The 27,981-nt window shown below is 31.6% G+C and overlaps 1 protein-coding gene across 4 annotated transcripts; it reads right to left on the bottom strand.

Moving 5' to 3' along the window:
• Nucleotides 1–89: 89 nt before the first annotated feature.
• LOC124365051 (eukaryotic translation initiation factor 2-alpha kinase 1-like) lies at nucleotides 90–27,962 on the bottom strand. Of its 4 annotated transcripts, none has more exons than XM_046820961.1 (11): nucleotides 27,792–27,962; nucleotides 20,575–20,684; nucleotides 18,331–18,471; nucleotides 17,502–17,664; nucleotides 15,999–16,157; nucleotides 12,795–12,965; nucleotides 12,208–12,370; nucleotides 9,489–9,668; nucleotides 7,441–7,629; nucleotides 3,309–3,446; nucleotides 90–828 (listed from the first exon to the last, which is right to left on the bottom strand). In XM_046820961.1, exons 2-11 carry the CDS (start codon nucleotides 20,633–20,635, stop codon nucleotides 598–600), a joined length of 1,596 nt encoding a protein of 531 aa, XP_046676917.1. In that variant the 5' UTR covers nucleotides 20,636–20,684; nucleotides 27,792–27,962; the 3' UTR covers nucleotides 90–597. The 4 variants fall into 4 exon arrangements, with proteins under 4 accessions (XP_046676917.1, XP_046676913.1, XP_046676915.1 ...); XM_046820957.1 differs by having other exon boundaries at nucleotides 15,999–16,160; XM_046820959.1 differs by lacking the exon at nucleotides 27,792–27,962 and adding an exon at nucleotides 27,544–27,705 and having other exon boundaries at nucleotides 15,999–16,160.
• Nucleotides 27,963–27,981: the final 19 nt, after the last annotated feature.

The following is a 27,981-nucleotide window of genomic DNA, read 5'->3' on the forward strand; positions in this document are numbered from 1 at the left end:
TACCTTTAGTTAAATGGCAGTAAATTATTTTATTTGTAAGTATAGACTGGGTCACAATTGAAGGAAATAATTAATGTATAGAACAAAGATTTAAAAAAACATGTTTTATTTACATTGCGTAAATAGTTGAAAATATATTGTGTATAAATAAGTTAAACTAGATTCTAATAATAATATTAGAACTTATTGTTTGCCATAATACAGTACAAAAATGCACCAAATATTGCAGACACACTCATATATTTTTTCTTGATTGAAACAATCATATTTCTATAAAAATTGATCCCAACACTGAAATCAATCAAATTCCCCTCTTCAAACATTTGATCTATTTCAATACAGAAACACAATGACAAATAAATAAAATTATTTCACTTTTGGAAGTAAAGTGGAATAATACAAATCACAATTTTTTTAGTTACATTAATTAAACCAACAGGTAAGTACCATCATTATCACCTTTCCACAAAAATAATTAGAAAACCCTGATATTTCTCCTCCTAAAACTTTTAATAATTAATTATAAAATTTAATTTGCCACATAGAAAAAAGTACTAAACTTACTTTAAGCTTTACTCTACATAATAGTTTAATTTTTCATAAAAACTGAGAAGACGGACTGAAACATTCAGTTGGACTTGAAGATAGCTCTGACAGCAATCGTTTCAATTCCCTGATCTCCCTCTCCTGCCGTTGAATTGTCTCATGTTGCTCAGCAATGATCCTAGCGCTGTTCGAGTTATCCTCATCCTCCAACAGTTCCAGCAATTCGTGGGCAGTCGGGCGCTTGCTTGGAGAGTGATAGATGCAACGCTTTATCACTCTTACCTGTAATACAGTTCAAAAGTAGTCAATTGCGACAAACCATGAGAAATGTGAAGGAAATAGGATTTTCCAGATTTTTCCATCGTTTAGTGATACCAGAAATCAGTAAAACCATGTTTCGAGATCTGCAATCTGATCATTTCGTTAGGTAGATAACTAACTGAACAAATAACTACAATCTAGGTTAAAATAAACAAATCATATCAACACGTTGTGAAACACGTACGGAATCACAAAAACATTGTGCGTTTTCTCTAAATAATGCACTTAATAAAAACAACACTAATTATTAAGACCGAAGTAAAGAATACGTGTCGCAATAGGCCTGCACTGAACGATCAACCACTAAAAACTGACCAGAGGTCAAAGCCATTTGCATCACTGAACAGTCTGGAAAAGTCATGTTTCCTTCTATTGGCAAAAACAAACCTTAGCATTAGGGGATGTTTCAGTTACATTTGCTTGTATCGATCGGTTTGCGCCCTCTCCCTGGTTAATGACCATAGCAGGCTTCTGACGCTACTAAATGAATTAATTGGCCTGCTCTGCCATGAGAATACTTTTATTCACATTTTAATTTTAAAATTCTACTAAAAATCTATTATGTTATACATTGTAAAGCTTATTACGTTCTGTGTAATTTCATTGTATTACATAAAAATTAATAATCTTGTAAGGATTCGGTTTCTTATTCTTACATGCTATCGAGTGACATAAACTTGTGCCTGCCATCTTCGTCTGTTACTCCTAAGTAGCAGCACAAGGTGGAACTTCAAAGAGTAAACAAGAACAGCAGTGCAAATAAATCATTTCATTAGACGTTTAAAATACCGCCACATGATGGAAGTTCAAAGCAGATAGGTATAAAGCAGATTGTGTCTACTGGGCTTTTATCGCCTGCCTCCTCGGACTGCAATTGCCAAGAGAGGGTTAACCCTGGACCTGGCTTTAATCGATTATATGAATTAGAACATGTCTAATTCATCAATAAACTACCACAATAAGTTTTTCGCTTTGCCCAGAAAAACTATTAATCAACTAATTAAATTAAAATTAAATCAACTAGTCAAAATATGGAGATCCAACATTTTGTATCAAAACTTTCTATAGGCATGTTGTACTTTTACTAGAAAATGTTAATACATTGATGTGGAAAAAAGTGATGTTTTTTAGTCCTTTCAAAATCATTAAGTCGTTTAAGGGAAAATAATTAACAGTTTCAGGGTTAAGCAATGAAATTTAGAAACTTGCCAGTGTCTTTACATAACAAAAATTTTCAGTTGGTGAAGAATTAAAAACAAATCAGCATTATAGCACAACATGATACAAATGAATGAATAAATTAAATTAATATTAATTTATTTTCCAATAAAACAAATTAAAATACATATGTATTTTTGATTACACTTTATTTTAAAACATAAAGAAGGTATTAATTATATCTGAAAAAGAACAAACATATTTTAAAACAAAAGACAAACTATACATATTTTCTGGGTACAGTTCCTTTAGGGAAATTAGGGTTGACATGGGCAAGTAAGCCTGTGCGTAGACCCAAGCCATTAAGGTGCTGATAATTGGAACGGATTTTAGAAGAAACAAAATTAATAAAAAATCACTCAAAATGCAACTTAAGATACAACAGATAGTCTTAGATTGTGTTATAAATCGGACAATAATTAATTCTTAATTTGACTTGTGATTATCAGGATTGTTTAGTATTTCAAGTGTTAGTAATTTGACACAAATAATTTAAATCCTCAAAGATAACACGGAAAAAACAGTAATTTGGTGCAAAAAAATACAGAATATTCCGATTATGAGCTAAAATTGCTGATTTGTCAACAATACTATTCAAAACACCGATTATGACAACCAGAAAAGGTTGAGGAAGGAGACTCAACCTAATGTTCATATAACGTTATTCTGCAAATTATTGGCAAAATAATTTAAATTGAAAATCAATAACCAAAGTCAATTTTCAGAATTCATTAGTATTCATGCCAGTTACCATGGACAATGTGGCCAGAACTGATGCAGTGCAAAAAAGTGTAGGGCTGAGCTTCTGTAATACATTACACACATGCTGTAGAGTAAAGGATGATAGCAAAAGACACAACCTGATATGACAGAAATATAGCTTGACTAGGTATCAACAGCAACCTGATCTATAGAATCACATGAATGTATCACAAACTGCCCCTAAATTTAGTTAATTTTAACCTAGTATAATATGCTTACCAATCTTAGCCCTGGATATCAGCAGGTCTATACTCAAGCAGGTTTTTTCAGACAATTTTACCGGGCCAGGCATCGCTACATGTCTATTTGAAAGAACCGTGTCAGGTGGCAGGGCCTGGCTTGGCCAAATATCTTTTCCAGGGCCCACTAAAGTTAAATGCGGCCCTGCATATCAGCAATACGTTTTTTAAAACTTTCTGATAGTATCTGAAACGAAATTACACTAATGCTAATGCACTTACAAGTGTTGGAAAAAATTCGCTCAATTCGGGGGGAATGTTGCCGGTCTTGAGTTTTCCAATGACTTTGCTGCGCTCCATATCAGTCTGGAAAGGTTGTATCAGCTCCATCAGAACTATCCCCAAACTGTAGATGTCACTCTATAACACAATTGCTATATTAAGTCGAGCGAGTTACTTTGCAGTGGGACTTGCCATTCTCCAATTTTCAATGCTAATGTGTACTGGGAGCTGAGACTCATTGTAACGCCTAGCATGTAAGGTAAGGATAGAGTAGTACTTAAATGCTACCAATTTAAAAGACCCTTGACTATGTATTCTAGTTTGAGATAATTGAATGCTGAATATTATTTTTTCAGTAATAAATGAATAAATGATTTATTTCCTAAAAAAACACAAATATAAGTATCAACACAAAATCATATGCGTATTACATATGTATACTAACATAATATAAAATTCTATTATGACAAATAAAATATAATTTTGTTAGGAAAATAGGGTCCCAAAGGCAAAGCCTGATGAGTGATTCCACCAGATAAGTTTATTTAAATAAAGAGTTCATTTGCGGTTGCAGACACTATAACTATCTATATCTTCTAATCCCATAAATTAATTTATTGTTACAATCTTTATGGCTTAGCAAACAGAATTAACAAAACTCAAATTTACCCTTCGTGAAATTAAAAATAAACAGAATATACTTATTGTAAAGAAAATATATGTTTAAACATCTCCACAAACCGCCAAACCAAAATAACAAATAATAAAGGTTTCATTTTATATACTGAAGCACGCCTATTTTAAAGAAACTTAGTACACTATCATATTTACGTGCCACAGTAACATACACTATAAGAAAAAACAAATTACCTATTGGATAATAGTTAACAGATACTCAACGTTGCTTCTGTCCATACTTAAAAGCCAGGTTTTAACACTTCTAAGGAATTTATTTACTTTTGTAATATTTTTTATATTTTGCGGCAACCTATTGAAAAGTCTTGGTCCTGTATAATTAAATATTTTTGTATAAAAAGTTACATTAGGTTTAGGAACTCTAAAATTGCTAGCATTTCTAAGACCTTGTCTAAAAAAGTTAACACTTGATGGTAAATTTCCACTAATTAAATAAAAAGCTTTTAAAACCTTAAATATATAAATACAACGTAACGGCAAAATATTCATACTAACAAAACACGGATGAGATGGTTCTCTTAATCTTCTCTTTAGAATTAATTTAACATACCATTTTTGAATGTTTTCCACAGGTTTTATTGTAGATCTATACGTTCCACCCCAAGAAATTATAGCGTATTCTAATCTACTATTTACTAAGGCAAAATATAAACAACGAAGAGTTTGGATTGGGCATACGTCCCGCAAGTGATAAAAAAGTCTAATTCCTGTTATGAGTTTTGATTTTAGTTTAATTATATGCGTTTTCCAGCTCAATTCGCTATCTAGGATTACACCCAAATATTTTACTTCTCTGGTTGGACTGATTTCTGAACAATTTACACAGGTATTAATCGTATTTAAACAATCTAAACATTTATATATAATTTTATTATTAAATTCAATGAACCCCCTTAAATTAAAATTAATGCAGTTAGTTTTTTGTGTGTTGAGAACTAATTTATTCCTGTAAAACCACCATTTTAAAGCTTCCAGATCAGTTAAAATTTTTCTTTCTGATTCTTCCCACGTCTCACTTAAATAGCAGAGGGCCGTGTCATCCGCGAATGCGGTGATTTGGCCATTTAATGAAGAATTACAAAGATCATTGATATATACAAGAAACAAAGTTGCTCCCAAGACCGATCCCTGGGGGACTCCGTGCCTGACTACACCCATTTTACTCAAAACACCCTTGATTTTAACACATTGCCTTCTGTTTTGTAAGTAGCTGGAAAACCAAGCATGAGCTACCCCACGAACCCCACAATTATATAATTTCTCTAATAAAATGGCATGGTTGACTGTATCAAATGCCTTCTGTATATCTAGGAAAAGTCCACTCACACACTTACCACTATTAATACCTTCATTTAATTTGCTAACAAAGTCTAAAAGAGCCCGTTCTGTATTCATTCCCACTCTAAACTCATACTGATTATTGCTAAAAAAATCTATTCTATTTAAAAAGCTAGTAAGTTTTTCTTTCTTACTTTTTCTATTATTTTGGAAAATGTTGAAATCAATGAGATCGGGCGGAAATTTGAACAAATGTTGGGCGAATTACCTTTATAAATTGGTATTACAACAGCCCTTTTAAGACTCTCAGGGAAAATTCCCGTGCTAAAACTTAAATTGATAATAAACGTAAAGACTTCAGCTATCCTTGAGCAGATATGCTTAACTAAAAAAGAGTTCAAACCATCAATCCCAGGCGATTTTCCATTTTTCAGAGACTTAACTATTCTCACAATGTCATCACAACACACCGGTCCTAACAACATTGATGACCTCTCTTGAACTAGGACAAAATTATTTTTGTATTGGGAGTTCTCCAAACCATTCGGAATTGAGTTATCCTCTATTATGTGCTCAGCTACCGACAGAAAGAAATCATTAAATTCGTCAGCAACTATTTCTGGGTCTGAAATCATTGTATTATTAATTTTTAAACAAAATATATCATTCTTTATGTTCTGACCAGTCATATTCTTAATGGTATTCCAAGTAGCTTTATGATTACCAATATTGTTCTCCAGTTTATTTCTATAATAGTTTGATTTAGCTAACTCAATTTTTTGCTTCAAGCTGTTCCTAAAAGAATTATAATATAACCTAAATCTATCATTTAACGACCTATGTTTTACTTTTTTATACAACCAATTTCTTTTTCTTATTTGATTACAAATGTAATCATTCATCCAAGGCTTTAATTTGCGATTTCTATTATTTAATTTATATACTTCTTTACATTGTTCAATGCAAGATTGTATTTTAATTTCAAATAAATCATACGCCACAGAAGCGTTATTCTGCCTATAGATGTCAGTCCAGTCCATATTAGTCAACATACCGTCCAGCTTATCGTAACTTATAACAGTACAAGTAGCAGCGGCGGGCTCGGCTGCGGGGCGCCCGGCCAAACGTAGCCGCAACGACGTCATGTAGTGGTCGGTCACATCGGCCTCCACCACAGCCGCCTCCACCGCACACGGTCGCTTGTCTCTACATGACATCCTCAAGTAGACATGATCGATACACGATCGTGTCGTAGCAGTTACTCTTGTCGGTTGAGTTACAAGCGCTTCAAACCCATAACCAGCCATCATTAATTTATAGTTGTCCACATCATTATCATCTGTCTTTAATAAATCAATATTTATATTATAATGCGTTATTAGTAAAGAAATATACTATTTAAATTGAACTTATTTTTTATATAAATTAAGATATCTAAATAATTATATTATACATAGAAAATTTCCAAACTGTATTTTTTTAAAGATAAGTGATAAGAAAATATGAAATTACCAATATGAAAGCATTTTCAAGGAAGGTAAAATTCACTATTTTAATTTAACTGAGGTCCTTATTAAAGTAATCCAACAAATTTAATTTAAATAATATTCAATGTAATAAACACAACTCAACACAGAAACATCAAGAATTGTACTATATCAAGCTCCCTATCTGAGAAACTGTGAAACACACCAGCTTACAGAGTTTCTAGGCATCCAGTTCTTGTGACAGAGAACAAACTGAATATTACGAGATTTCCGCATAGTAGGAGTTAAAATTATATGAAAAAGTTTGTAAATTGAAGATAATGTTAAATAAGGAAGTGATTAGTAATCACGAATTATCATTGTTTTGAAATATCTCGATCATTAATTTATAACTTTTATATTAATCTTTATGACCCAAAGCCCTATGTGATAAATTAAATAAATGCTTGTAACAACTAAGATGCAAACAATTTCGAGATGTATGCTTTTCTTTTTTCTAACTGAATATTATCCACAATTTATTTATGAATTAATTATTGTACGTATTAAAATGAATGTGTAATATTCAAAATTCAATTATTTTGTGCATTTAGATAATTAATCCAATGGATCATAAAGCAAAAGTTAAATATAAATCCAATAATTTGCTATTATTACAATGAGAGACACACCTTAGGAGTACAGATGCCATTGAGTTGTTCGGGGGCAGCATACAACTTGGTGCCCAGTTGGCCACGGTGAACGTGCGCCGTGGAGGGGATCACAGCAACCTCTGGGTTGTGTGCCAGGAGAGGGCAGGCGAGACCAAAGTCCCCCACCTGTACCTGCTGTTGGTCTCGACTCAAGAAGATGTTGCTTGGCTGAAAGTAATAAAGTGTAACTTAAAATAGCAGAAAAAGGACTTGCTATGGTATACGAACTCTCTGGAACTGGATTAACAACTGGAAACTGACTTTCAAATCACTTAAAAGGGTATGGTCTCTTAGCTTAATCCATTCAGTTACAAGGCTCTTTACTGCTCGATAACACTAATCATACTCACGATACCAAGTGAAACTATTTAGTTGAGGAATTTAATTAATCATCAAAAACACTTATAACATTTACTAGATTAAAAACATTTTAGATTGGTTATTCATACCAAGTATAAAGCAATTTAAGTTATAGATTTAACCTAATTTAAAAGCATTTTGATTTGAAATATAAAAAAAAAACAAGTAGTTCACTAATATTAATAGAATATAAACTCATTTCCATATTTTGAAATTTGGCCACACTAAATACACTAGTATTTTAATAAATTGATTGAATACACAATGACATTGACACTTGGATACAAAAAACAATTCTAAAGATGTTTGCTATGGTATTTTAAAACGGTGCAATACATTGGACCACACAAAGTGGTCAGACAAGCTGAACGGAAAAACAATGAAGGCCATGAAGTGTGACCTAGCGAGCTGAGGGACAGGAAATGGTCATAACTCTTCGAGCTGATACAGAGAACGGCCATGGCCCTGGAAGCTAAGAGGACAATTGCATCATTTTATTACAGGTGCTCAGTCAAGGGTGTCTGGCGCATGAAGTAGAGTATCTTTTGTTATTTATTTTAAATAGTTAACACTTGCGAAGTGATCCAGCAATATTATTATAATTCTTACTTAAACTTATGATCTTTCAAAAATCTGGATATAAACAAAACAGGAGACTGACCTCATAAAATGGAGATTCAAAGATTCTAGACCTAGAGGAGCAAGATGGGATGCGGTCAGGATATGAAGATTTCTACCTATACCCATTAATCACGTATGTAAAAGACATCCAACTGTCGAGATGAAACTCGAGATAATGGAATTATTCCAATGTACATAACCACACGGACAAGCTTTTGGAGACATGTTGTCATTTAGATAAAGTGATGGCCCTGTTGGTGGTTCATAGCTGGCGCAATAAAATGAAATGAAATTATTTATTAGCCTAATAGAATGACCAAGACAATAAAGGCTTGCCAAGACAAGAACGCTAAATAAAAATTACGACTAAAATAGTAACTAAATCACAAGTCACATATAGATAAAACTACGTTAAGTATAATATTTCACACCTTGATTATTTTCTGGTGAATTTGGTTTAAAGTCTTCACAAGAATTTCAGTTAGAAGCATATATTCTTTCATGGTTCATTTGAAGGCCTTTAATTAAGCAATCTCCTTCCACACTAAATGTAGTTTATTGAAAAAGTGCTGACTATTATAAAAAGACTTTTTTTTAATTGAGTTGTTCTATATATAGGCACAGGAAGAGAATGGAAATGTACGTTACATAGTTATGATGGAGAAAAAGGGATTGTATAGCTTTCTTTTGTAAATTTGAGTTGAAATTTCCATTATTACTTCTCACTGTCCAAATTTAAGATTTGGAAAAGGGTCTTTACATTGATTGATTAAATTCTAAAAGTTTGGAATTTTTAACGTAATTGATTGAAAATAAACATCTTGGAAATCTTTTGGCACACATCTTATTTGTGAATTACCTTATGAATTGCTAAATTTGCAGAGTTTTAGAAACACTAATTTAATTCGGAATAATTTCTTAATCTAAACAGAAGTTGTTAATATTTTCATTAATGAAGGTGAATTAATTTTCGGCCAATACTTGTACATAACAAATTAAGAATCTTTTAAATTAATAAAATCTATAACACTGACAGGCTGTATTACCTTGATATCGTGATGCACTATTCCTTGGGAGTGAATGTACTCCACACCTTGCACTATTTTCTTAAACAACGCAAGGCAGTGAGTCTCTTTAACTGGCTCAAAACTGTGGTTTCTATCGTCTAACAACTGTCTTAAGGTGACATGGCACAGTTGCATTTGAATGTACAGACATGCCCATTCCTGCAACAAATTACATAACAACACTGACAAATACTAGTACACTATCTTGGACAAATAATTAAGTTTAGGCCTGATGAGAATTCTTTACTATGTAAAATGTAGCTTATCAACAAGCTGCTAATTTTGGATTTAAAAATTCTCACTGGTTATACACAAATGACTGCCATAAAAATCATGTTGAAAGAATAAATATTTAAATATTAAGTTTACTATGATTAAAAGTGTCTTAAGAGTTTTGGGGGTATTTTATTCTTGTGCTGGATTAACTCAATTACATACAGCCACTTGCCAATTCAATTGGCTTTAAAAACCTTTCCTCAATTCCAATCCTCCAATAGTACTGGCCGCAGTATTTCTCCGGTAAGTCGGCATTATTTTCATAATCACGATCCTCTCAGCTCGGATCCTCTTAGACCACTGTTTTATAGATATAACACACAATATTATGTTGGTAATCGATTATTATCAACAATGACATGCAACAAATGAAACATGATGCCTAGCAGAAGACACTCACTTTTGTGCCGGTAGTCTTAAACCACAAAATAATCATAATGAATGACCAAATTAAAGCATACTACATTGCAAGATCTGAAGTTCGTTGTTTTGGTTGTTTATAAACTGAAAGAAACAATATGTTGTCTTTCCTTAGCGATGAAACTATAATTTTATTAACCTGTACACATTTTTTTCCAACTCTAAAATACTTAGAAAAGTTTTGGTATATAGCAAAACCTGACATATCCAACCTAATGTGACAACAGGATAAGCGTTACATAATTAAAACCAGATACCGATGTCGCAGGTTCCGTGAAATGTGAACTTTTACCTTTATACTGATAAGAATTAAATGCAAATCAGTATTTGTTTGAGGTTTATACACGATTGTAGCAGTATAAGAAGTGAAGATAAAACCTCTGTTTCAACTGGACAGGTCTCCTCTATTTTGATTTTGTGGCTAAAGAATTCCATAAAATTATTTTCAACATCCCAAAAAAATTTGAATGAGGTAATTTTTGGGAAATTTTTAAACATAAAGGTGGGACATGTGGTACCTGATATTAAAGGTTTCTTGACACAAATCATTTCAAATAACTGACCCTTTTAAACATAAAGGTGGGACATGTGGTACCTGATATTAAAGGTTTCTTGACACAAATCATTTCAAATAACTGACCCGTCCTATCCATTTATCACGAAACTGTTTATTAAGACCAGCAATGATGTGGAGGGGCGCCATCTTCCTGCAGCCATTTTTTGTGTGTCTAACTTCGTTCCGAAGATCCATAAATAGTTTAGGCAAGACATTGTTAAGGAAATAATTTACGTACCTCCATTTAAATTTCTTTCATAGCAGCTGAAACATCAGAAAATTTCTTGCTTTAAACTGGCCTCATGAATTTTCTTACCTTTGTTGTGATTACAATGCACACTTCCAGTTTCTCGAATTTGATCAGCTAAGCTTCAAAATACCTTCCGTGAGTAGTGATATCTTCCAGGAAAGCGATAAGCGCACAATATAGCATAGTATATAAAACTGTTGCAACAGTAACAAATATTTAAGATGCTTCCTAGCTATCATTTGCTTGTTCGGTACTGAATTAGCTGTTTCAAAATTAGTACACCAGGTTAAATTACATAACAAACAATAACAAAACCTGCACTATTGTTATTGTTTATCTGAAGAACAATGCACACCTTATTGCTGACAAAGGATGACAGTCAAATTCCTGAAAATCTAAGAACACGAAGATAAGCCAAATTACCTTGCATCCTTGTGGACACACACTGAAATATCGCTAGTAGACTTTGCATTAAAGGATGATAAGAGTTTGAGGACCTGCAATAATTTTACAAGTTTTATAAGGACGTTGTTTAGAGAATGTTCATTATATGGATAAAACTATTTGGAAACAAATTGGAATAAATCAACTGAAAATGTTATTTTTGCCTACAGAACTGAAACTGCTCAAGATGTTTAAAATGAGGTACCATGTGCCCCACCTTTATACCTCAAAATTTCCCAAAATAACCTCGCATTCCCCAAAAATTGTGTGGAATTCTTCGGCCACAAAATTGGGGACGGAGGGTTCAGTTGAAACGGAGTTTCTATCTTCACTTGTTACACTGCTACAATCAGTGGCTCAGGTGGTCTGGTTCACCCTGTACAGTACAACGGTCTGTGTTGGAATGCAGTGGCATGCTGTGCCAAGTGGCAGTTGATGTATTATATGGCAACATTACACAGGCCTGTCCATTCCATTGGATGCCACCAACTGCACTCCATGGCCTGTACTGTAAATAAATTTAATACATTTTTTACAAGTTTAAAGTTAATTTTGCTGTAGTTTGTACAATACGACATATTAAGAATTGTATCTTACCTATCTTTAATTGCTAATCATGATTCTATAATTAGGAGGATAGATTAATTAAGAATAACTGTAAATCATAATCCACAATGTAAAAATAATAGAAAGTTTAAAATGATCCAGTTTTGTAATAATACGTGACACTAGTTATTTAGGAGAAACAATACCTGAGGACAGTTGGAGAACTGAGTACTATTCCAAGTAGATATAGCGTCAGATGACGGCTTTGGCTTCACAATTGCCAAATTGTCGTTAACTTCAGAGATAATACTTTCATTTGCATCAGATGTCTCAAATACTATGCCACCGGAACTGTCTTGTTTTTCACTACTAGAACATAACCAAAGTTTGAGGTCATTTCCCAATTCAATTGGTTGGTTTCAAAACTTTGATTTGATTAAAAGCATAAACAAATAAATTTTGAACATAATTTTTCTAAACAATTCTTACTTTTAACGATAACAGAATGTTTCTACAGTCTAGGACAAGGCCACTTCTGTCATTCTTAGAGTGTAACAAAACGTAAATATAATTTCTGTTTTTATTTTTAAAATTTAAATTATTTTTTTGGGCGATTCTTAAATTTTTTTAAAACTTGTAACGGTTGTGCATAAACTCTGTGGACACTTATTTGGAATCAAATCTATTATTATTCATGTTGTAAAAACATGTTTGCTCTTGTAGTTTGAGTTACAGCCATGCCGTCTTGTATGTCAAATGATTTACGGATGTGTATAAAGTCAATAATATTTACCTAGAGTCAATAATATGGTTGTTCATGTTGTGAAACACATGTTTGCTTCTCTGACTGGGGTCTATTGGCTCCAGCCATGCGGCTTTGTACGCTACAATGTTGGGGTGGTTCAACTTAGCCAACATCTTCACCTCTGTTAAACTCTGCATGAACCCTGTAGCATTGCTGTATCTGGAAAAATATCATACAACTTAATTGATGGGAATAATACTGATATGTTTGTACTGAGTCTACAGCTACTTATAATAAATAAAATAAACATGTTTTTATACACATATGACGGTTACCAACTACACAAAGAAATGTAAACAAGAGCAATAAGGAGAAAGTTGAGTCAAGTCTCCTCATACAATACATAAATATTGGATACGTCCTATGATTAATATTGAAATCTTATAATAGGCAGCTTGCAATTGGTTCCAAATAAAATATAATAAGTGATTCATTTATGAGTCAATAGTTGACAGAGTATGGAAATCAGAGAGGAAACCATTAATGTGGAAGAGTCTGCTAAGATATCGTTAAAGGATAAGTTCATAATATAAAGGTTGTCCATTACACCATTTGATTTTCCAGGTCAAAATATGTAGGAAATGTCATATGAAGTATAGCTCTGTCTTTCTCAGTTAATGTCTACCTGTTTGTGTTTCCTCTGGAAAAAATATATTTCCACTTTAAATTAAATAAAGATATAAATTTAAAAATTTACAAAATTTTGAGACCTGTTTTGATCGGTTTTTGAAAGATATGAGAAAGAGAATAACTTTATTCAAAATCATTAAGATTTGAAAGGCGTCAAAACAATATATTACATTATATTTTTACAAGAACAAAGTTACATTATTATACTTAAATATATCTGTCAAAGTTTCTCCAGGACAAGAACACATCCACTGTGTAGAATGGTCGTTGAGCAACCCAATTTTACAAACGGATCATGGTTTTTCCGACTCATCAACTCATCTAGGAGAAGGTTGTAGACCTTGGTGCCGACATATGCTAGACTCTTAGTTTACAATGCTGTGCCGTGAAGCAGAAGATTGAAGTTATTTGCGAAAGCAAACGAAATCACTGCTGAGATGTAGTAAGAAACCACTGTCAAAATTTTCATATCTTGAAAAGTTTTCCTGCAGCTATTACGTATCCCCAACCCAGCCAATGCTTTTATTGCGTTCTTTTGGAGAAGTAAACCCCTTTCTAGGTTGGCATCCCATAAGGTGATTCTCTATGACATGGCTCTCAAAAAGGGCATTGTATGCAACTCTTGGAGACTCTGCTGTATCGGTAGCAACAGTTCTTCCCACGGCATACAATGAAATGCCGAGTGTTTTACAGTTGATATCTACATCGTTCTTCCATGAGAGGTCAGCATCCACAATAAATCCCACATAATTGGTGTGGACAGTGTTAAAACCAGCAACTTCATTTTTCTTTGTTACAAATACCACCAGCTGCTTTGTTTTTTCTTTGTTAAGAACCAAGTCATTGTTGATGCAGTAGTCAAGGACCACAACTACTGCTATGAAAGAGTTGATAAAATTGATAAAAAATTGGTGATGTTATGAATAATTTATAAGGATAAAGAAATATAGATTTGTTCACGAGAATCTGATGAGCATTTTGATACCAAGTTTATTTCACTACAACAAATAATAAGTAAGAAGTAAAGATTTTACTGGGAACTATCCCTCATTAAAAAACACTAATATTGAGTTATTTGTGTATTTACTAATAATCACCTGATTGTTTCATCCAACAGATGATTACTAGCTAACTGTTGTAATTCTGAAAAATTTCTATGACATATTTTGTTTGAATTCATGTTTTCCTGAATTGGCCTTTAAATTTTGTTGTATATGTTTATGTATTGGAATCAAATACCATATTTTAAAATGGAATTAGTTTGTTTACACAATTCTTTGTTACATTTTTTATTACTTTGAATGAATTAATTTACTGAAGAAAGTCAATTAACTGTCATTACTTAAATTTTATCTGATTATTAATTTAAAAACTAAAATTACCAACTCATTGTTGTTGATTGTATTTAGTAAAGAATCCCATTTACAGCAAAACAAATATAGAATAATATATAACAAACTAAACTTTATGTTTAATAACTTTTATTTAGTTACAATACATAAAGAAATAAAGCAAAGATCAGTTCAAAAAATATGTACTGCAGTGAAACACAAGCCTCGAGTTGCTGCATAATAATGGTAATACCAATTCCTCTTGGTGCAAATCTGATGCTGTCACACACTCGATTCCTGGAGTCATATTCGTCTGAATGAAGAGATACAAAAAAATTCAGTGACGAAGAAGCTCAAACTCTCTACATCGTTTCGACTTCAGATTTATTTTTTATCATGTAATTTCATAATCATTTAAATATTATTATGGTAAATAATAATTCTACATCCTGTAAACAAACGAAGATGGATATAATCATCAAAAACATCTAAACAGCTAGTTCGAGTGACTTGAAAATATTTACATTATATGTAATGGTTTGAAAAATTTAAACTAAAAAAACCATTCTCGATCAGGATCTTTAATTGTGAAGTATTTTACTTGAACAAAATATATTAATTAATTAATTTATGAAAAATTTCCTTTTCTACAATGCCATCAAACAGATATTTTAGACAATACTCATTATTTATGGATCAATAACTACAAAACTTTGATTTAAATCCTGTTCCACTAGTTCAATAGCCAATATACTGTATTAAAATGTAAATTGATATAAAATTAATCAGTTTTGAAATTATTTTTATGCATTTTTCTTCCCTTTCCCAATGAAACTTAATTAAACAAACACCTATTTATTTTATCACATTTAACACAATTTACTACTCACTTTTTTGTACATGAAGGGAATATAAATTCGGATATGATAATTGCAATACTACAAATATTCATAAGCCTACTTGATCAAGAAACCATAATTTTTTAGTTTAATTGTCGTACAAATTCTAAATACCAAAATTTGAATTCAGGGAAACTTTAAGATTTTAGGTAACAAGGCAGTTACCAACAGAAGGTTCACAGAGAACAATTCATAACATCTGATGCATTGAAAATTTCATAACCTAACAATTTATATAGGTCAACATGTGTATTAAAGCAAAGAAATTACAGAACCACAAGCCTCAAGTTGCTGCATAATAATGATAAATACCATTACGTAATATTACAAACCTCAAGTAAATCTTTTTCACAGCATATAACTCTCCATCAAGCTTGTGGCGAGCTCTGAAGACTTGTCCAAATCCACCACGAGCGATGAAATCCAGCTCTTCAAACTCTGTTGAGTACCTTGACCATTCGAGTATTGCGTCTGCCTTCAAACATACCAGGCTGCTGCAACATTTTACCTTTAATCTACTTCTGAATATTTTGTGGTGTAATATTACTAAATTCGACCAAACTTTAAATAAAAGATATGCATGACAAATTAAATTTAACTGAAATTTAGGCTCTTCAAAGCAAAGCCTAAATATTTCAAGAATTTAATGAAAGTACCAGAATACAATATTTCAATCCGGTGTGAACTAGAAAACTTAAATGTTTGTTATAATACCAGCCACGGAAGTCTAAGAATTAAGATATGTTGATTGAATGTAAATTATTATAGCAACATATTTTAATTTCTAGGTATTTATTAATTTACTTCTGAATAAAAAATACTAGGTGTCCAAAACTCTTTATGTAGCATATGTATATATTATTACGCCATATTTTAACTTATGTCTTAACATTTTACTCACAGAATTCATTTTATTACATGTCATAATATTTTGTTTCATTATTGTCAAGATATTATTTTAAATTGATCGCCTAACATGTTGGTATAAACTTGAAGTTGCTGAATTTGAGGTTATTGAATTTAGGATCTATTAAAAGAGTCAATTCCGTGATAAAAAGTCGTTTTTTACAATTTTGGAACAAGAATCTATAATGGATTTAAAAAACTGAATTTCATACATCTGCATGTTTAGTTGTATGTGTAGGGATACTACAGTTTAGTGAAATTCAAATTTTTTTAAACTGTGCCACTTATACAGTTACACAGCTCCATGTGGTAGGTCAATCCTGCATCTTTTTACCCATACAATCCAACAAACAAATTCATTAACTTGTTACTATTTAAGTTTGCGTTATTATTAAGGAGATGATAATCTTGATGTTTATATGATTTTTTTCACAATTTCTAACTTATTTGGCTGCGTTATCATTTATTCAGTAACTTGATCAAAATTTCATTTTGACTTCACCACTACTGAAGAAAAAGAAGTGAAAATCTATGTTTTATAAATCTGTGTCCAACAACTGTTGTCACTTCACGCCAATAGTTAATATAGTTTCTATTTTATAGCTTCTCAATATCCAAGTTTACAATGTTTCGATAGTCGCATATTTATTTTTATTTCATTTTTTTTAAATTCTAATGTTATCCAGTTACAAATTTAACCCTTTCTTCCAAGATGGTTTAGTTGAGATAGTGTCCACTAACTCTTATAGTAGCTGTATACATGATCTCAGCAGCGGGTGGTCCCATTCCCCGTCCTGAATATTTCATCCCAGAAACTGTGCAGAAAGATCTTTTATGTTTAAGTGCAATAGCGGTTTCATTAACTTTGTGTTCTATAAAACAAAAACAGTCACTTACGCACACATAAAATGAGATTGATCTGAACTCACTTTGTTTTTGGAACCATAGCCTTCTTGTCAGGGGACTTTGAGGTCTTGGCCACGGAGACTAGATGATACAATGCCTTCTGGTAATAACTCCTCATCGACTCAAACTCCTCCAGTTCATAGCTCTCGTCTATCAACTTCATCTGATGAAGTTTCTTGCAAATCTCTGGCAAAAAAATGAGCAGTTTATATCTTATAGCATAATTGAAAATATTTAAATCATACATGAATTAAGATTTCAAAAATAACAAAATTGCCCTGTAATAAATAAGATACTTGCATCCATAATTGATCATTTAATGAGTATTATAAGTTAAACATTACTAAATAGAGTATTTTAAGGATTAATCTCTTATAAAAACCAGGAATTCCCATCAAGCATTATAATATTAATTAGTTTTATATTCCATGTTCAGGTTCTATAGATCTTCTAATTATTCTAAACGGGAAAACCCTATAAGAAAGGACTTCAAAGAAGTAACTGATCTACTTTACAGAAAGTAATAGGTGATAAAATTTGACTTTTCTTTAAATTCTCACTTTTTTATATCTGTTGAATAAAATAATAACATTACAAATTTGTTAACACCACATACAAATGTTCAAACTAAAAACGTCAACAGACCTAAAAAATGAACTTTTTTCAAGGCTACTATGATGGTGGAGCAATATTTCCCAACCTCTAAATATACTCCCTACTTGTGCATATCACGTGTCATAACGTGACATAATTCCTACAGATGATCATATTATAATCCTGTACACATCAATTCTGGGAACATTTCATCACTCTGACTGTGTGTAGAGCAGTAAAACATAAAAATGTACTCACTTAAATACAACTGTTTCTGATGCTTTGGTTCCTTTTCAATAAGTTTACAGAGCTGTCCGATGAGCGACTCAACCAGCAGACTGGAAGGACAGAACTGCTGGACATCTTCGCTAGAGTCACAGGTGACAGTGCTTGAGAGGCCTACACAAGAAATAGAAGGTATACAAAATAACATCGGACAAGGTCAAAGTATTTTTTTTTTTTTATACAAAATATACACACTAAATCTGTGATTTTTATGTCCTTCGCGCAAAATAATTAAACCAAAATCAATTTTATTCATAAGATTGCAAATGGTTAAGCAATAATGCATTTTAAATTATTATAATGCTGTGAACAAGCAACACATCAAGTTGCAATGTAATTGTCATATTTAGAAATGTTTTTGTATTATAATTAAAGAAACTAAAAATAAAATCACAGGATTAAAATATAATTTGCTTAATAAATAAAACTTTGTATCTAAATAAGCGAATATTTAATTCAAATGTATGATTTAATAATTATTATGCCATTCACAACATTCTTAAAGAGATTAAAAACAAAACATAAAGACTTTCAGGCATATTAATTTACAGTCATGTGTGTTATTTTTGTATGGTAACACTCCTCACTTGGTGACACTTCAAAAATACTAGATTGATTAATCCATATATATATATATATATATATATATATATATATATATATATATATACATTCATTCATTAAATTTGTATAAATAGCAATAGCCAAATTTAATTTCAATAAAGTACCAAATTGAACCACAAAAAGTACTTGCTCCACCGGGACTCGAACCCGGATCTCTCACTTGCCGGGTGAATGTACTACCATTACACCACAGAGCCCTTACTTTTTACGATTCAATTATTTTGTATTTGGCCGTATCTGTCACGTATGCGTTTAAATAACCAAACTAACATATGATCCGAAGACCAAATACCTGTCAAATGACTTTTATTTTCATTCATTAAAATTGTATAAATGGCTATTGCCATTATACAACTATAACTAAGTTTATATAAATAAAACTAAGGTTATTTATAGTAAACAACACATTGAACAAGCAAACACTTATATAACACAAGTTATTTACTTTTAGTAATTATGTAAAATAAAGTGTTTACAAAACTCATTAAAAATAATCCCTGTTGTAAACAAGTGTTATCATTTCATTTTCTCCTCTTCACAAACAATATATAAAAATTCCATACTGCTGAAAATGAGACCTATCGGAGGTGTTACTTCAACAACCAACGATGATAAAAATGCTTTTTTTACCCTACTGAAATCCAATAACACTCCTGACGTTACTCATACCTTAAAAAAACGTTTAAATCATATTTATACATCACATTTAACCTATCATATTTAAGTTACACACATTATCTTCTTTGACATTATTACTATTCCATTTATTAAATATGTAACAAGATAAATGAAATTTCATGTTTTTCTCTTTCATTAGGTCTGGCAATTTACTTAAAAAATTATATAAGACGATAAAATTGATAATTTCTGAAAAAAAAGTGAAAACAAGAGAAAATTTAATACAATTCATTTAATCCCAGCCCGTAACAATTAAATTTACTTTTAAATGGCTAAGAATAATATTCACAGGTAGAGAAAAAAGTATTTAAATAAATATAAGACTGAAATGTTTCATATTATTTAAACGACTCCAGTATGATATTGGCACATTTATCTTAAGTGCCAGCTGTACGGCAGCCAACTTGACTTTAACCTCAATAAGAAATTTGCAACGCATTTATGCCCTTAGTTTTAGTCACATAATCATAGATGTCTCATTTTTTAGATCTTTATTAGTGTTTTTACTTTATATATATATATATATAAAAACGTTTAAAAATTCTTTTCTAAATAACTGGAAAGAATATATATATATATTCTTTCCAGTTATTTAGAATATATATATATTCTTTCCAGTTATTTAGAATATATATATATTCTTTCCAGTTATTTAGAAAAGAATTTTTAAACGTTTTTTCTTCAATATGTATATATTAAAAACTTACAGAAAAACTCAAAAAACATTTCAACATGTATTAATTAAAAATCCACATAAAAAGAAACATATTCCATAATTCTTAACCAAAATTAAGGATGTAAATGTGTTTGAAATTCAACATATTGATTTTACGGATTAAAACTTTTATCACTAAAGGTTATTTCACTACATCCCTCTCTTAGTTGGTAATTTGAGAGGGTAATACTGATACGTACCATTGTCAAAAGATGAGACAGTCTGAAGCCCAGACCACCAATCAGAATCATCATCCTTCATTATTTGAAGCAATCATCAAATATCTCTTTTTTGGAGCTTATCTGCTTGCCTAAGAGTAAATAAAACCATTTATGTTACAAAACTTTGTGTAAGCAGCAATATAACATTAATAAATGTATCACTTTGTAACTAAGTTAACTAATACATTCTCAAAAATACCTATTGCTTCATTTATTGAAGGAGATGTTACAAGCGGCAGAACATTTCAAAATGTTGCTGGAGTTCTTATATGGGCATTAACACCGAGAACAAAAACAATAGCCCTATAAAAAAAATCATATTCTGGCTCAGAAAATTTCCTGATATGACAACAGTTTTAAATTTTACCTCTTAACACGTTTACGTCAGCATTTTTCAGGTTAATCAGGTTTTTTACGTCAAACATCTATGTATAACGAAAAAGGTATGTAGGCTTCGTAAGTTTGCACACAAATAATAATTTCATTATGTTTTTTAAAATTTTTTCCGTGTACCCCAAGAGGTACCTAAAAAAGTTAATTTACCTTAAAAATTAAGCAATTGTGCGCCCGTTAGGGTACACAATAGTCTTAGTTATTTGTTTAAGCACGTGATCGAATTTAACAAACCATCAAGACAGACAAACAATAAAAACGCAATAATTAAATGCATAGCAACATGTACCCCATCAGGAGCACGATGCAAGTGTACCCATCGGTACAAAATGGCAGTTGTGAAAGATAGTGTGTATCCAATAAGGTAAACGTTGTCGTGAATGTGTTAAAGGCCTAAAATATGTAGTATTATTTCAATTTCTTTTAAATTTACATCTTTTAAAATTTGGTACAATAATTCCTAGTAGAGAACTGCTTGCAAAGATAAGATCATTCAGAGGTTCGTTAACCATGCAAGAAGTTATTATGTTTTATATTTTTGAAGTGGTTGCTGTAAAGTGTATACGTAAAGTAAGTACAAAGTGGGGGAGAGTCCATTTTTAAAAGTTATTTGTTTTTGACCAAATTCTGCACCCAAATCGGTTCTCATCCGAAGGTACATGACCTTCCATTTCTGTTATTTACTTTTGATCAAATTAATTTTTAAAACACAATTTTCTACAAAATAGACATTGAAACACGTTTTGGTAAACATTTGGTCAAAATCAAACAACTTTTTAAAATTGGATATCATGGTGCCCCACCAAGGAGTCTTTTGGCCATAGTTAACACGGACTTTTAATAAGCTCTTCTTTTATAATTGTTCGTTATCTTTTTACTAGAACTAGTACAAATACTTGTACCCTGAACCTCTTGTCATGTAGTTTAGCGGCCTTTTTTGATCCTTTCCTACAATAAAGGGGAAATGAAAAAGTTTTGGTGGGTATTTTAGAAAATAAACATTACAGCATCTTCTATAATAAATTTAATCAAACTTGGATACATTTTTAAAATGGTGCCATGGTACCTTCCCCTAAGAGAGGAGTTAGGGATCAACAAGTTTGTTCCCTGGACATTGACATAGATTACTGAACTCTAGAGCTCACCCTGACTGTGTATTTAAAAAAACTAAATCAGTAGGCCTGCTTATCCCTATTAATTTTGAAGCTGTACATATACATTGAAGACATATATCATATTTACCTCAAACAGAAATAATAATTTTGTCATATATTTAATAAAATATTTCTGTATAACCAACATCAAATTATAAAAATCTACACTTTTACAGCAGTGTGCAAGCAGCAAAAATGTCAGTATTATGATCTTACCATTTAGATAGTATAAACAAGATATGATTGTATACAATTACAAAGGCATTTAAACAACTAAATGTACATAGCTACTGCTCGGAAACTGAATTTTATTTAACAAAATAATTTTATTTTCACTACATTACAAGAACTAAATTTTAGTGTTAACATAAAACCGAATTATTTATAAGAAAATTTACAAAATTTAACCACCAACCTGGTCATTTACATGATTTTAGATGCATGAAATACATTTTCAAGATATAGGCTATAACTTTTCTTATTACATCATATGAAAATGAAACATAAGCAAGTTCTCATTTTAAAAGGAATAACTACACTAAATCGGAACATTAAAACTCTTACTAAGGAACATCACGGTACAGATCATGAAGAGCTTGAACTTATCGTTATAAAGAATAATATAACCGTTGATGGTGAGTTTCTTGATAAATTGTCACTACACTGTAGCCAGATGTGCAGAACTTGAGCACCTGTGTTAACTGTACACTAGCATGCATATCTACAGTCTGCCTCAACAGTCAGCACCTGCATCTCTTTTTCATCACTCACAGTACTAGTACAGAATAAATGTGCTTGTACCAAAACAGCCTATAATGGTATTCATTTTTGACGTGGCGCTTGATTACCAATCAATCAACATGCCATAACAATATACACAAATTGACACAGGAAATTTAACCACTTTACAACTTTTATTCCTTAAAAACGCAATCAGTAAAAAATTGCATTAAATCAGTCCATTTTTATCAATTTCACAGGAGATAAAAAAGCCAAATTTGTATCAATTAACACTGAGCAACCAGCGAAACACATACAACCTGCCAAATTGTTTATCAATGTAACAAGAGCAACTAACTAAAGTTGACAAAGTATACTGCCTTAAGTTTATACAGTTTTTAGTCGTTAGCGAGGCAATTTTTGTTGATCCCCTAAAATGATAAAACCAAATCATGACTATAATAAGATTTTTTGCATTATGAAGAATAATAAAAATGTTTTAAATCATAACATAGCTATAGTAGGAAGGGTTGATTCAATGTGAATATTGAGTTTAGCTCCATTTTACCTTCTGCTTAGTACAGCGTCTAAAACCTGATGTACAGATTGACTCCTGGAATCTAGAGTACACATCTGTCTGAAGGGATCCATATAAAGACAGTAAAAAGGCGTTCAAAAAAACTCTTTACATTGCTTCGACATCAGAGACATCTAGACTACTAAGGAGCACTGTCTGGTTACCCAGCAGCTATCCAATGTAATCTAGGTCAGAAGGTATCTCAATATCTCATCAGGTGCACAACTGCACCAGTGTTAGATTTCAGACTTGTAAAAGAAGACATAATGTCTTTTCTGTTCAGTCTGAAACAATAATAAGAGTTTACTATAAAAAGCACTCACAAATTTTACACTAAATATTAAAAAAAATTACACTAGCACCACAAAACTTATAAAAGAGAAAGAACAACCAATTGTTTCTTTGTATGATTACACACTCAAATCTAACCAACAAGGAAAAGAAACATCAAAATGCCCAAGAAGTTGCACAACAGTAAACAGGGCATAATAATAAAGGAAAAACATTAAACTTGACCCTAGAGGCAGAAAATGTGTCCAAAATGACAAGAAACAGAAAAACATACCAAACATCTTTTTAATTACCTTCAAATGCAGTTGGTAGGCTTCTATTCTAATGTTGAGTGGTATTTTAATCCAGTTGATACAATCATATTTTGCACTATAAAAAAATTAAAGTCAAGGAAGACTTTAAGAGATCTGCACTCATTATTAGGTTGTTCGTAAGGATTTTCTATTGTTTATCAAATGAATAATTTGACATTACAGTCTATTCAACATATCATTTCAACTTATTAATTATAATTAATAATGTTTAATGTCAACAATAAACAGTACTTTGGTATTATACGGAGGAAACTATATTTGAAATGAAGAGTAGATGTCATTATTATGATCGGTTCTTGTTTTCTGCCTTCCGAAAGGAAGCAGTGTAGACGAGCAGAAGGTCACTCTGTCCCTATCTACAACTATTTATTACGTGATATAAGTTGATTTAGATTAGATTATTGTAAATATGTTATTAGTACAACCAAAGTTAAAAATATCCTTTACGATCAATTACGACGTGATCTGAGCTTGAATTTGGGTACTATTTCAGGGGATGTTTTCTTTTTTCCCCAGAAGTGCGGGGTGGCCCTGACTGATGGCCAGGGGCATTTCCGATCTGTACCTTCTCAGATCAAGTCCCAAACCGTCCAACTTTTCTGATGTCAGATCATGTTGGACGATCTGACAGGTGATGTGAGGTTGGGTAAAGTACCAATGGCATCCCTCAAGATAATACTTAAATTCAAGTTCAGATCACATGAGTGCTCCTTGAATTTTTATATTCATAATACATACATATATATAATATTTATCTACTTAACCTATATAATCTAACAACAAATAGTATATACGGACAGAGTGGTCTCCTTCTTCCCACCATCGCTTCCTTTTGGAAGACAGAAAACAAGAACCGATCATCATAGTGACATGTAGTTTTCACGGTAAGTCAAATAAAGTCTATCATTTCTAATTATTTTATTTTATAGATCCCTCGATAAGAAAAACTCTTTCAAAAATATTTGTCTCCATATAATACCAAAATACCCAAAAAACATAAAGGAGAAACTAATTCTGGGATGATTGGAAAATAGCAATTAATATGAGGAAATTGTGTGAGATATCTCTTCAAAGAGAAGAGATTTGTTTCAAGTGGCTTCAAGATGCGGGTTTGGCTCCTGGGAATCCATCTTGCAATGGGGGTATTTAGATACCAAAGAAGATGTGAGAAACCTTACAATATCACAAAAAACGCTTTTGCCAACAGGTTCTTTGAAGGTTTGGTATGAGAAATATGGTCATTTCATGTATGTTACTATATCTCTACAAATCCTATATCTCAATTTGACAATCCTATATCTTTACAAAGACAAATTATGTCTTTTTGATGGTAAAATGTAGTGATAAAAACTACAATTCGTCAAGCAAGACTGTTAGTGACTGGCTTTCTTTCTGAAGAGAAGTTTCTTTCATTAGTCAAGACGATAAGTTTGACAGCGAGGAAAAGTTGAGTGTCCAGGAATTGTAGTACAAGTTGACGAATGCAAAATAGGCAAGAGAAAGTATAACCTCAGAAAATTAGTTTAAGGCACTTGGATGTTAGATTTAGTAGAAGCTGCACCTGAGGGGAAAAGAAGAGAGTATCAATAAATACTCGCAATTTGTCCCCGACAACAAGAGGGACACGGAAATTTGAAGGTAAAAATATTCAGACTAAGGCCAAAATTTAGTTATATATAAGTTTTTTTTTATTTTTATTTATTATTCTTTATGTTAAGTTAATGTATTATAACTCTCATTGCGTAAGATTATTATATGATATCGAAGTTGGATAATATTGAATCATTCGATAATAGACATTGAACGAGTGCAGGCTTCTTATTAGCCCTTGATTCATAACCATTTGTCTACCGCACAACACGATTCTCCAGGAAAGTGAGGTTCTCTATATATTGGTGAACTGGAGAACCTGAACAGCCCTTCTATTACAGCCCTGTATTACTCCACCCCTACTTCCTGTCAGTTCCCCTTGTGTGACTGACCTGAGATAATCAGTAGTTTTGAGGATATGTTTGTTTAATTTTCATTCGTAGTTTCAGAGATGAGTAGTTACAAATAGTGTTACCTGCAAATCCAGCCAAAAAAATCATTGTGGAAATATAAAAGTAACAATATGTTCTATTTACCCCTCCAAAAAACGAAGAATGACATATTATGTGTGTTATAATTGTCAGCGCCATACGTACCTTGAGCACCAGGTGAAAATCTATGTGATCTGTGTGGCTAAATCATAATGATGATACAAAAGGTTAAAACCATTTTAAATTAGCCTACTTATATTTACTTTGTCAGCTTATACTTTTTACTTTTATTACTTAAAGCTAATAATCAACTCAATATTCCTCTTAAATTTTTTCTGTTTTTGTCTTTTACAGTACACTCTAAAACCATACCTTTAATACATGTAATAAGGGTAAATAAGATAAGTCAAACAAGTAAAACCCTTAAGTTAAAGACTACTTACTTAAGTTATTAAGGGGATTTTGTAATTAATCTATTTTTATTTTATTGAAATAAAACTCATAAATACGAGAAAAGCACACCATATATTTCAAATTGGTGAGGGATAAAACTACTATTAATATTTTTAGTTTAAGTATTGTTTCACATACTTTTAATAGGTTCTGTAGTTTCATAAAAAAGCATATGTAGCAATAAAATGATTATTAAACTATACACTATTTATTTTTTCCCTGGAGTAGTCTTGTTGACTAATGGTTTTGAATAGCTGCAGACAAATCAGATTTGTGTTTTGTCTTTTTGGATTTACTTTTGTGATGTGTCTGATGAAAAAACGAATCTAGCTTTGCAAGATACATCATGTAAAAGTACATTTATATATACCCTACAAATGACATAAAATATATCTGGTTTTATGTGCTGAGAAATGTTTTAACAAGCAATGAGTTCATATTCTTAGATTTGCACGTACACAATCCGAAATTTATGTTTTTCTTAAAAATACAAAACGACCCCAGGATGACACATGTGAAAGTACACAATATACACTATGACATATAATACATTCTTAGTGCATAAAATCAGATGTATTTTTTCATTTGTAGTGTAGCCTATATTATGTACTTTCATGTGATATAGCCTATGTATAATGCTGGAGTCATTTTGTATTTTTGAGGAAAATGTAAAGTTCAGACCATCTACTTGCAAATCTACAAATCTTTGTTACGATTTTCATATCTGCTGCCGAAAATAGCCAACTTCAATGTTGCGACTTGTATGGTTTATTTTTGTTCCAGGTGATGACAGTGTAATTCTAAAAGCCAACTCTACACTTCTGGCTAATAAAGAAAAACATTCTCCAAGATAGAAGTAAAACCCAAATTTAACCTCAGATCATGTGAGCACTTGTAGAGGTTATCTCTATCTTTGACACTAATGGTAACATATTTATAACATACTGTACACATACTTTGGGGTATCTCGAAAAAACTAGTAGATATTGACAGAGTAGCCTCCTTATGATAGCAAAGTAGCCTACCTGTTATTTAAATATTAATCTTCCATTATATCAAAAATAGTGCATTAATTTTTAAATTTAACTAGGTTAACTACTTGTTCTATCAATAAAACGTAATAGCCTAAAGTATTTTTATCTACTGAAGGACCTAGTCAAAATATATTTGGAAATGCACAATAGCTTATGATCTCTATATTACAATCATAATTATCCAATGCAAGTTTTGTATAGACTACAATTTAACCAATATAGGTTACAATAATTCTTACCAACATTGAAAGTTGAACGGAACGGAGTAACGCTAAAACACAAATCTAATTTAAAGAAAAACGAACAGGTCAGTTCATGAACACTGAAGCTCTGTGTTCTGTTCCTATTCTAGCCTAGTTCTAATTCGTTAAAGGAACTGTTACTGGATAGGTTAGGAATTGAGAATAGAGAATCGAATAGAGAACGCTG

Source organism: Homalodisca vitripennis, chromosome 6, assembly GCF_021130785.1.
Source record: "Homalodisca vitripennis isolate AUS2020 chromosome 6, UT_GWSS_2.1, whole genome shotgun sequence".
Taxonomy (NCBI): Eukaryota; Metazoa; Arthropoda; class Insecta; order Hemiptera; family Cicadellidae; genus Homalodisca; species Homalodisca vitripennis.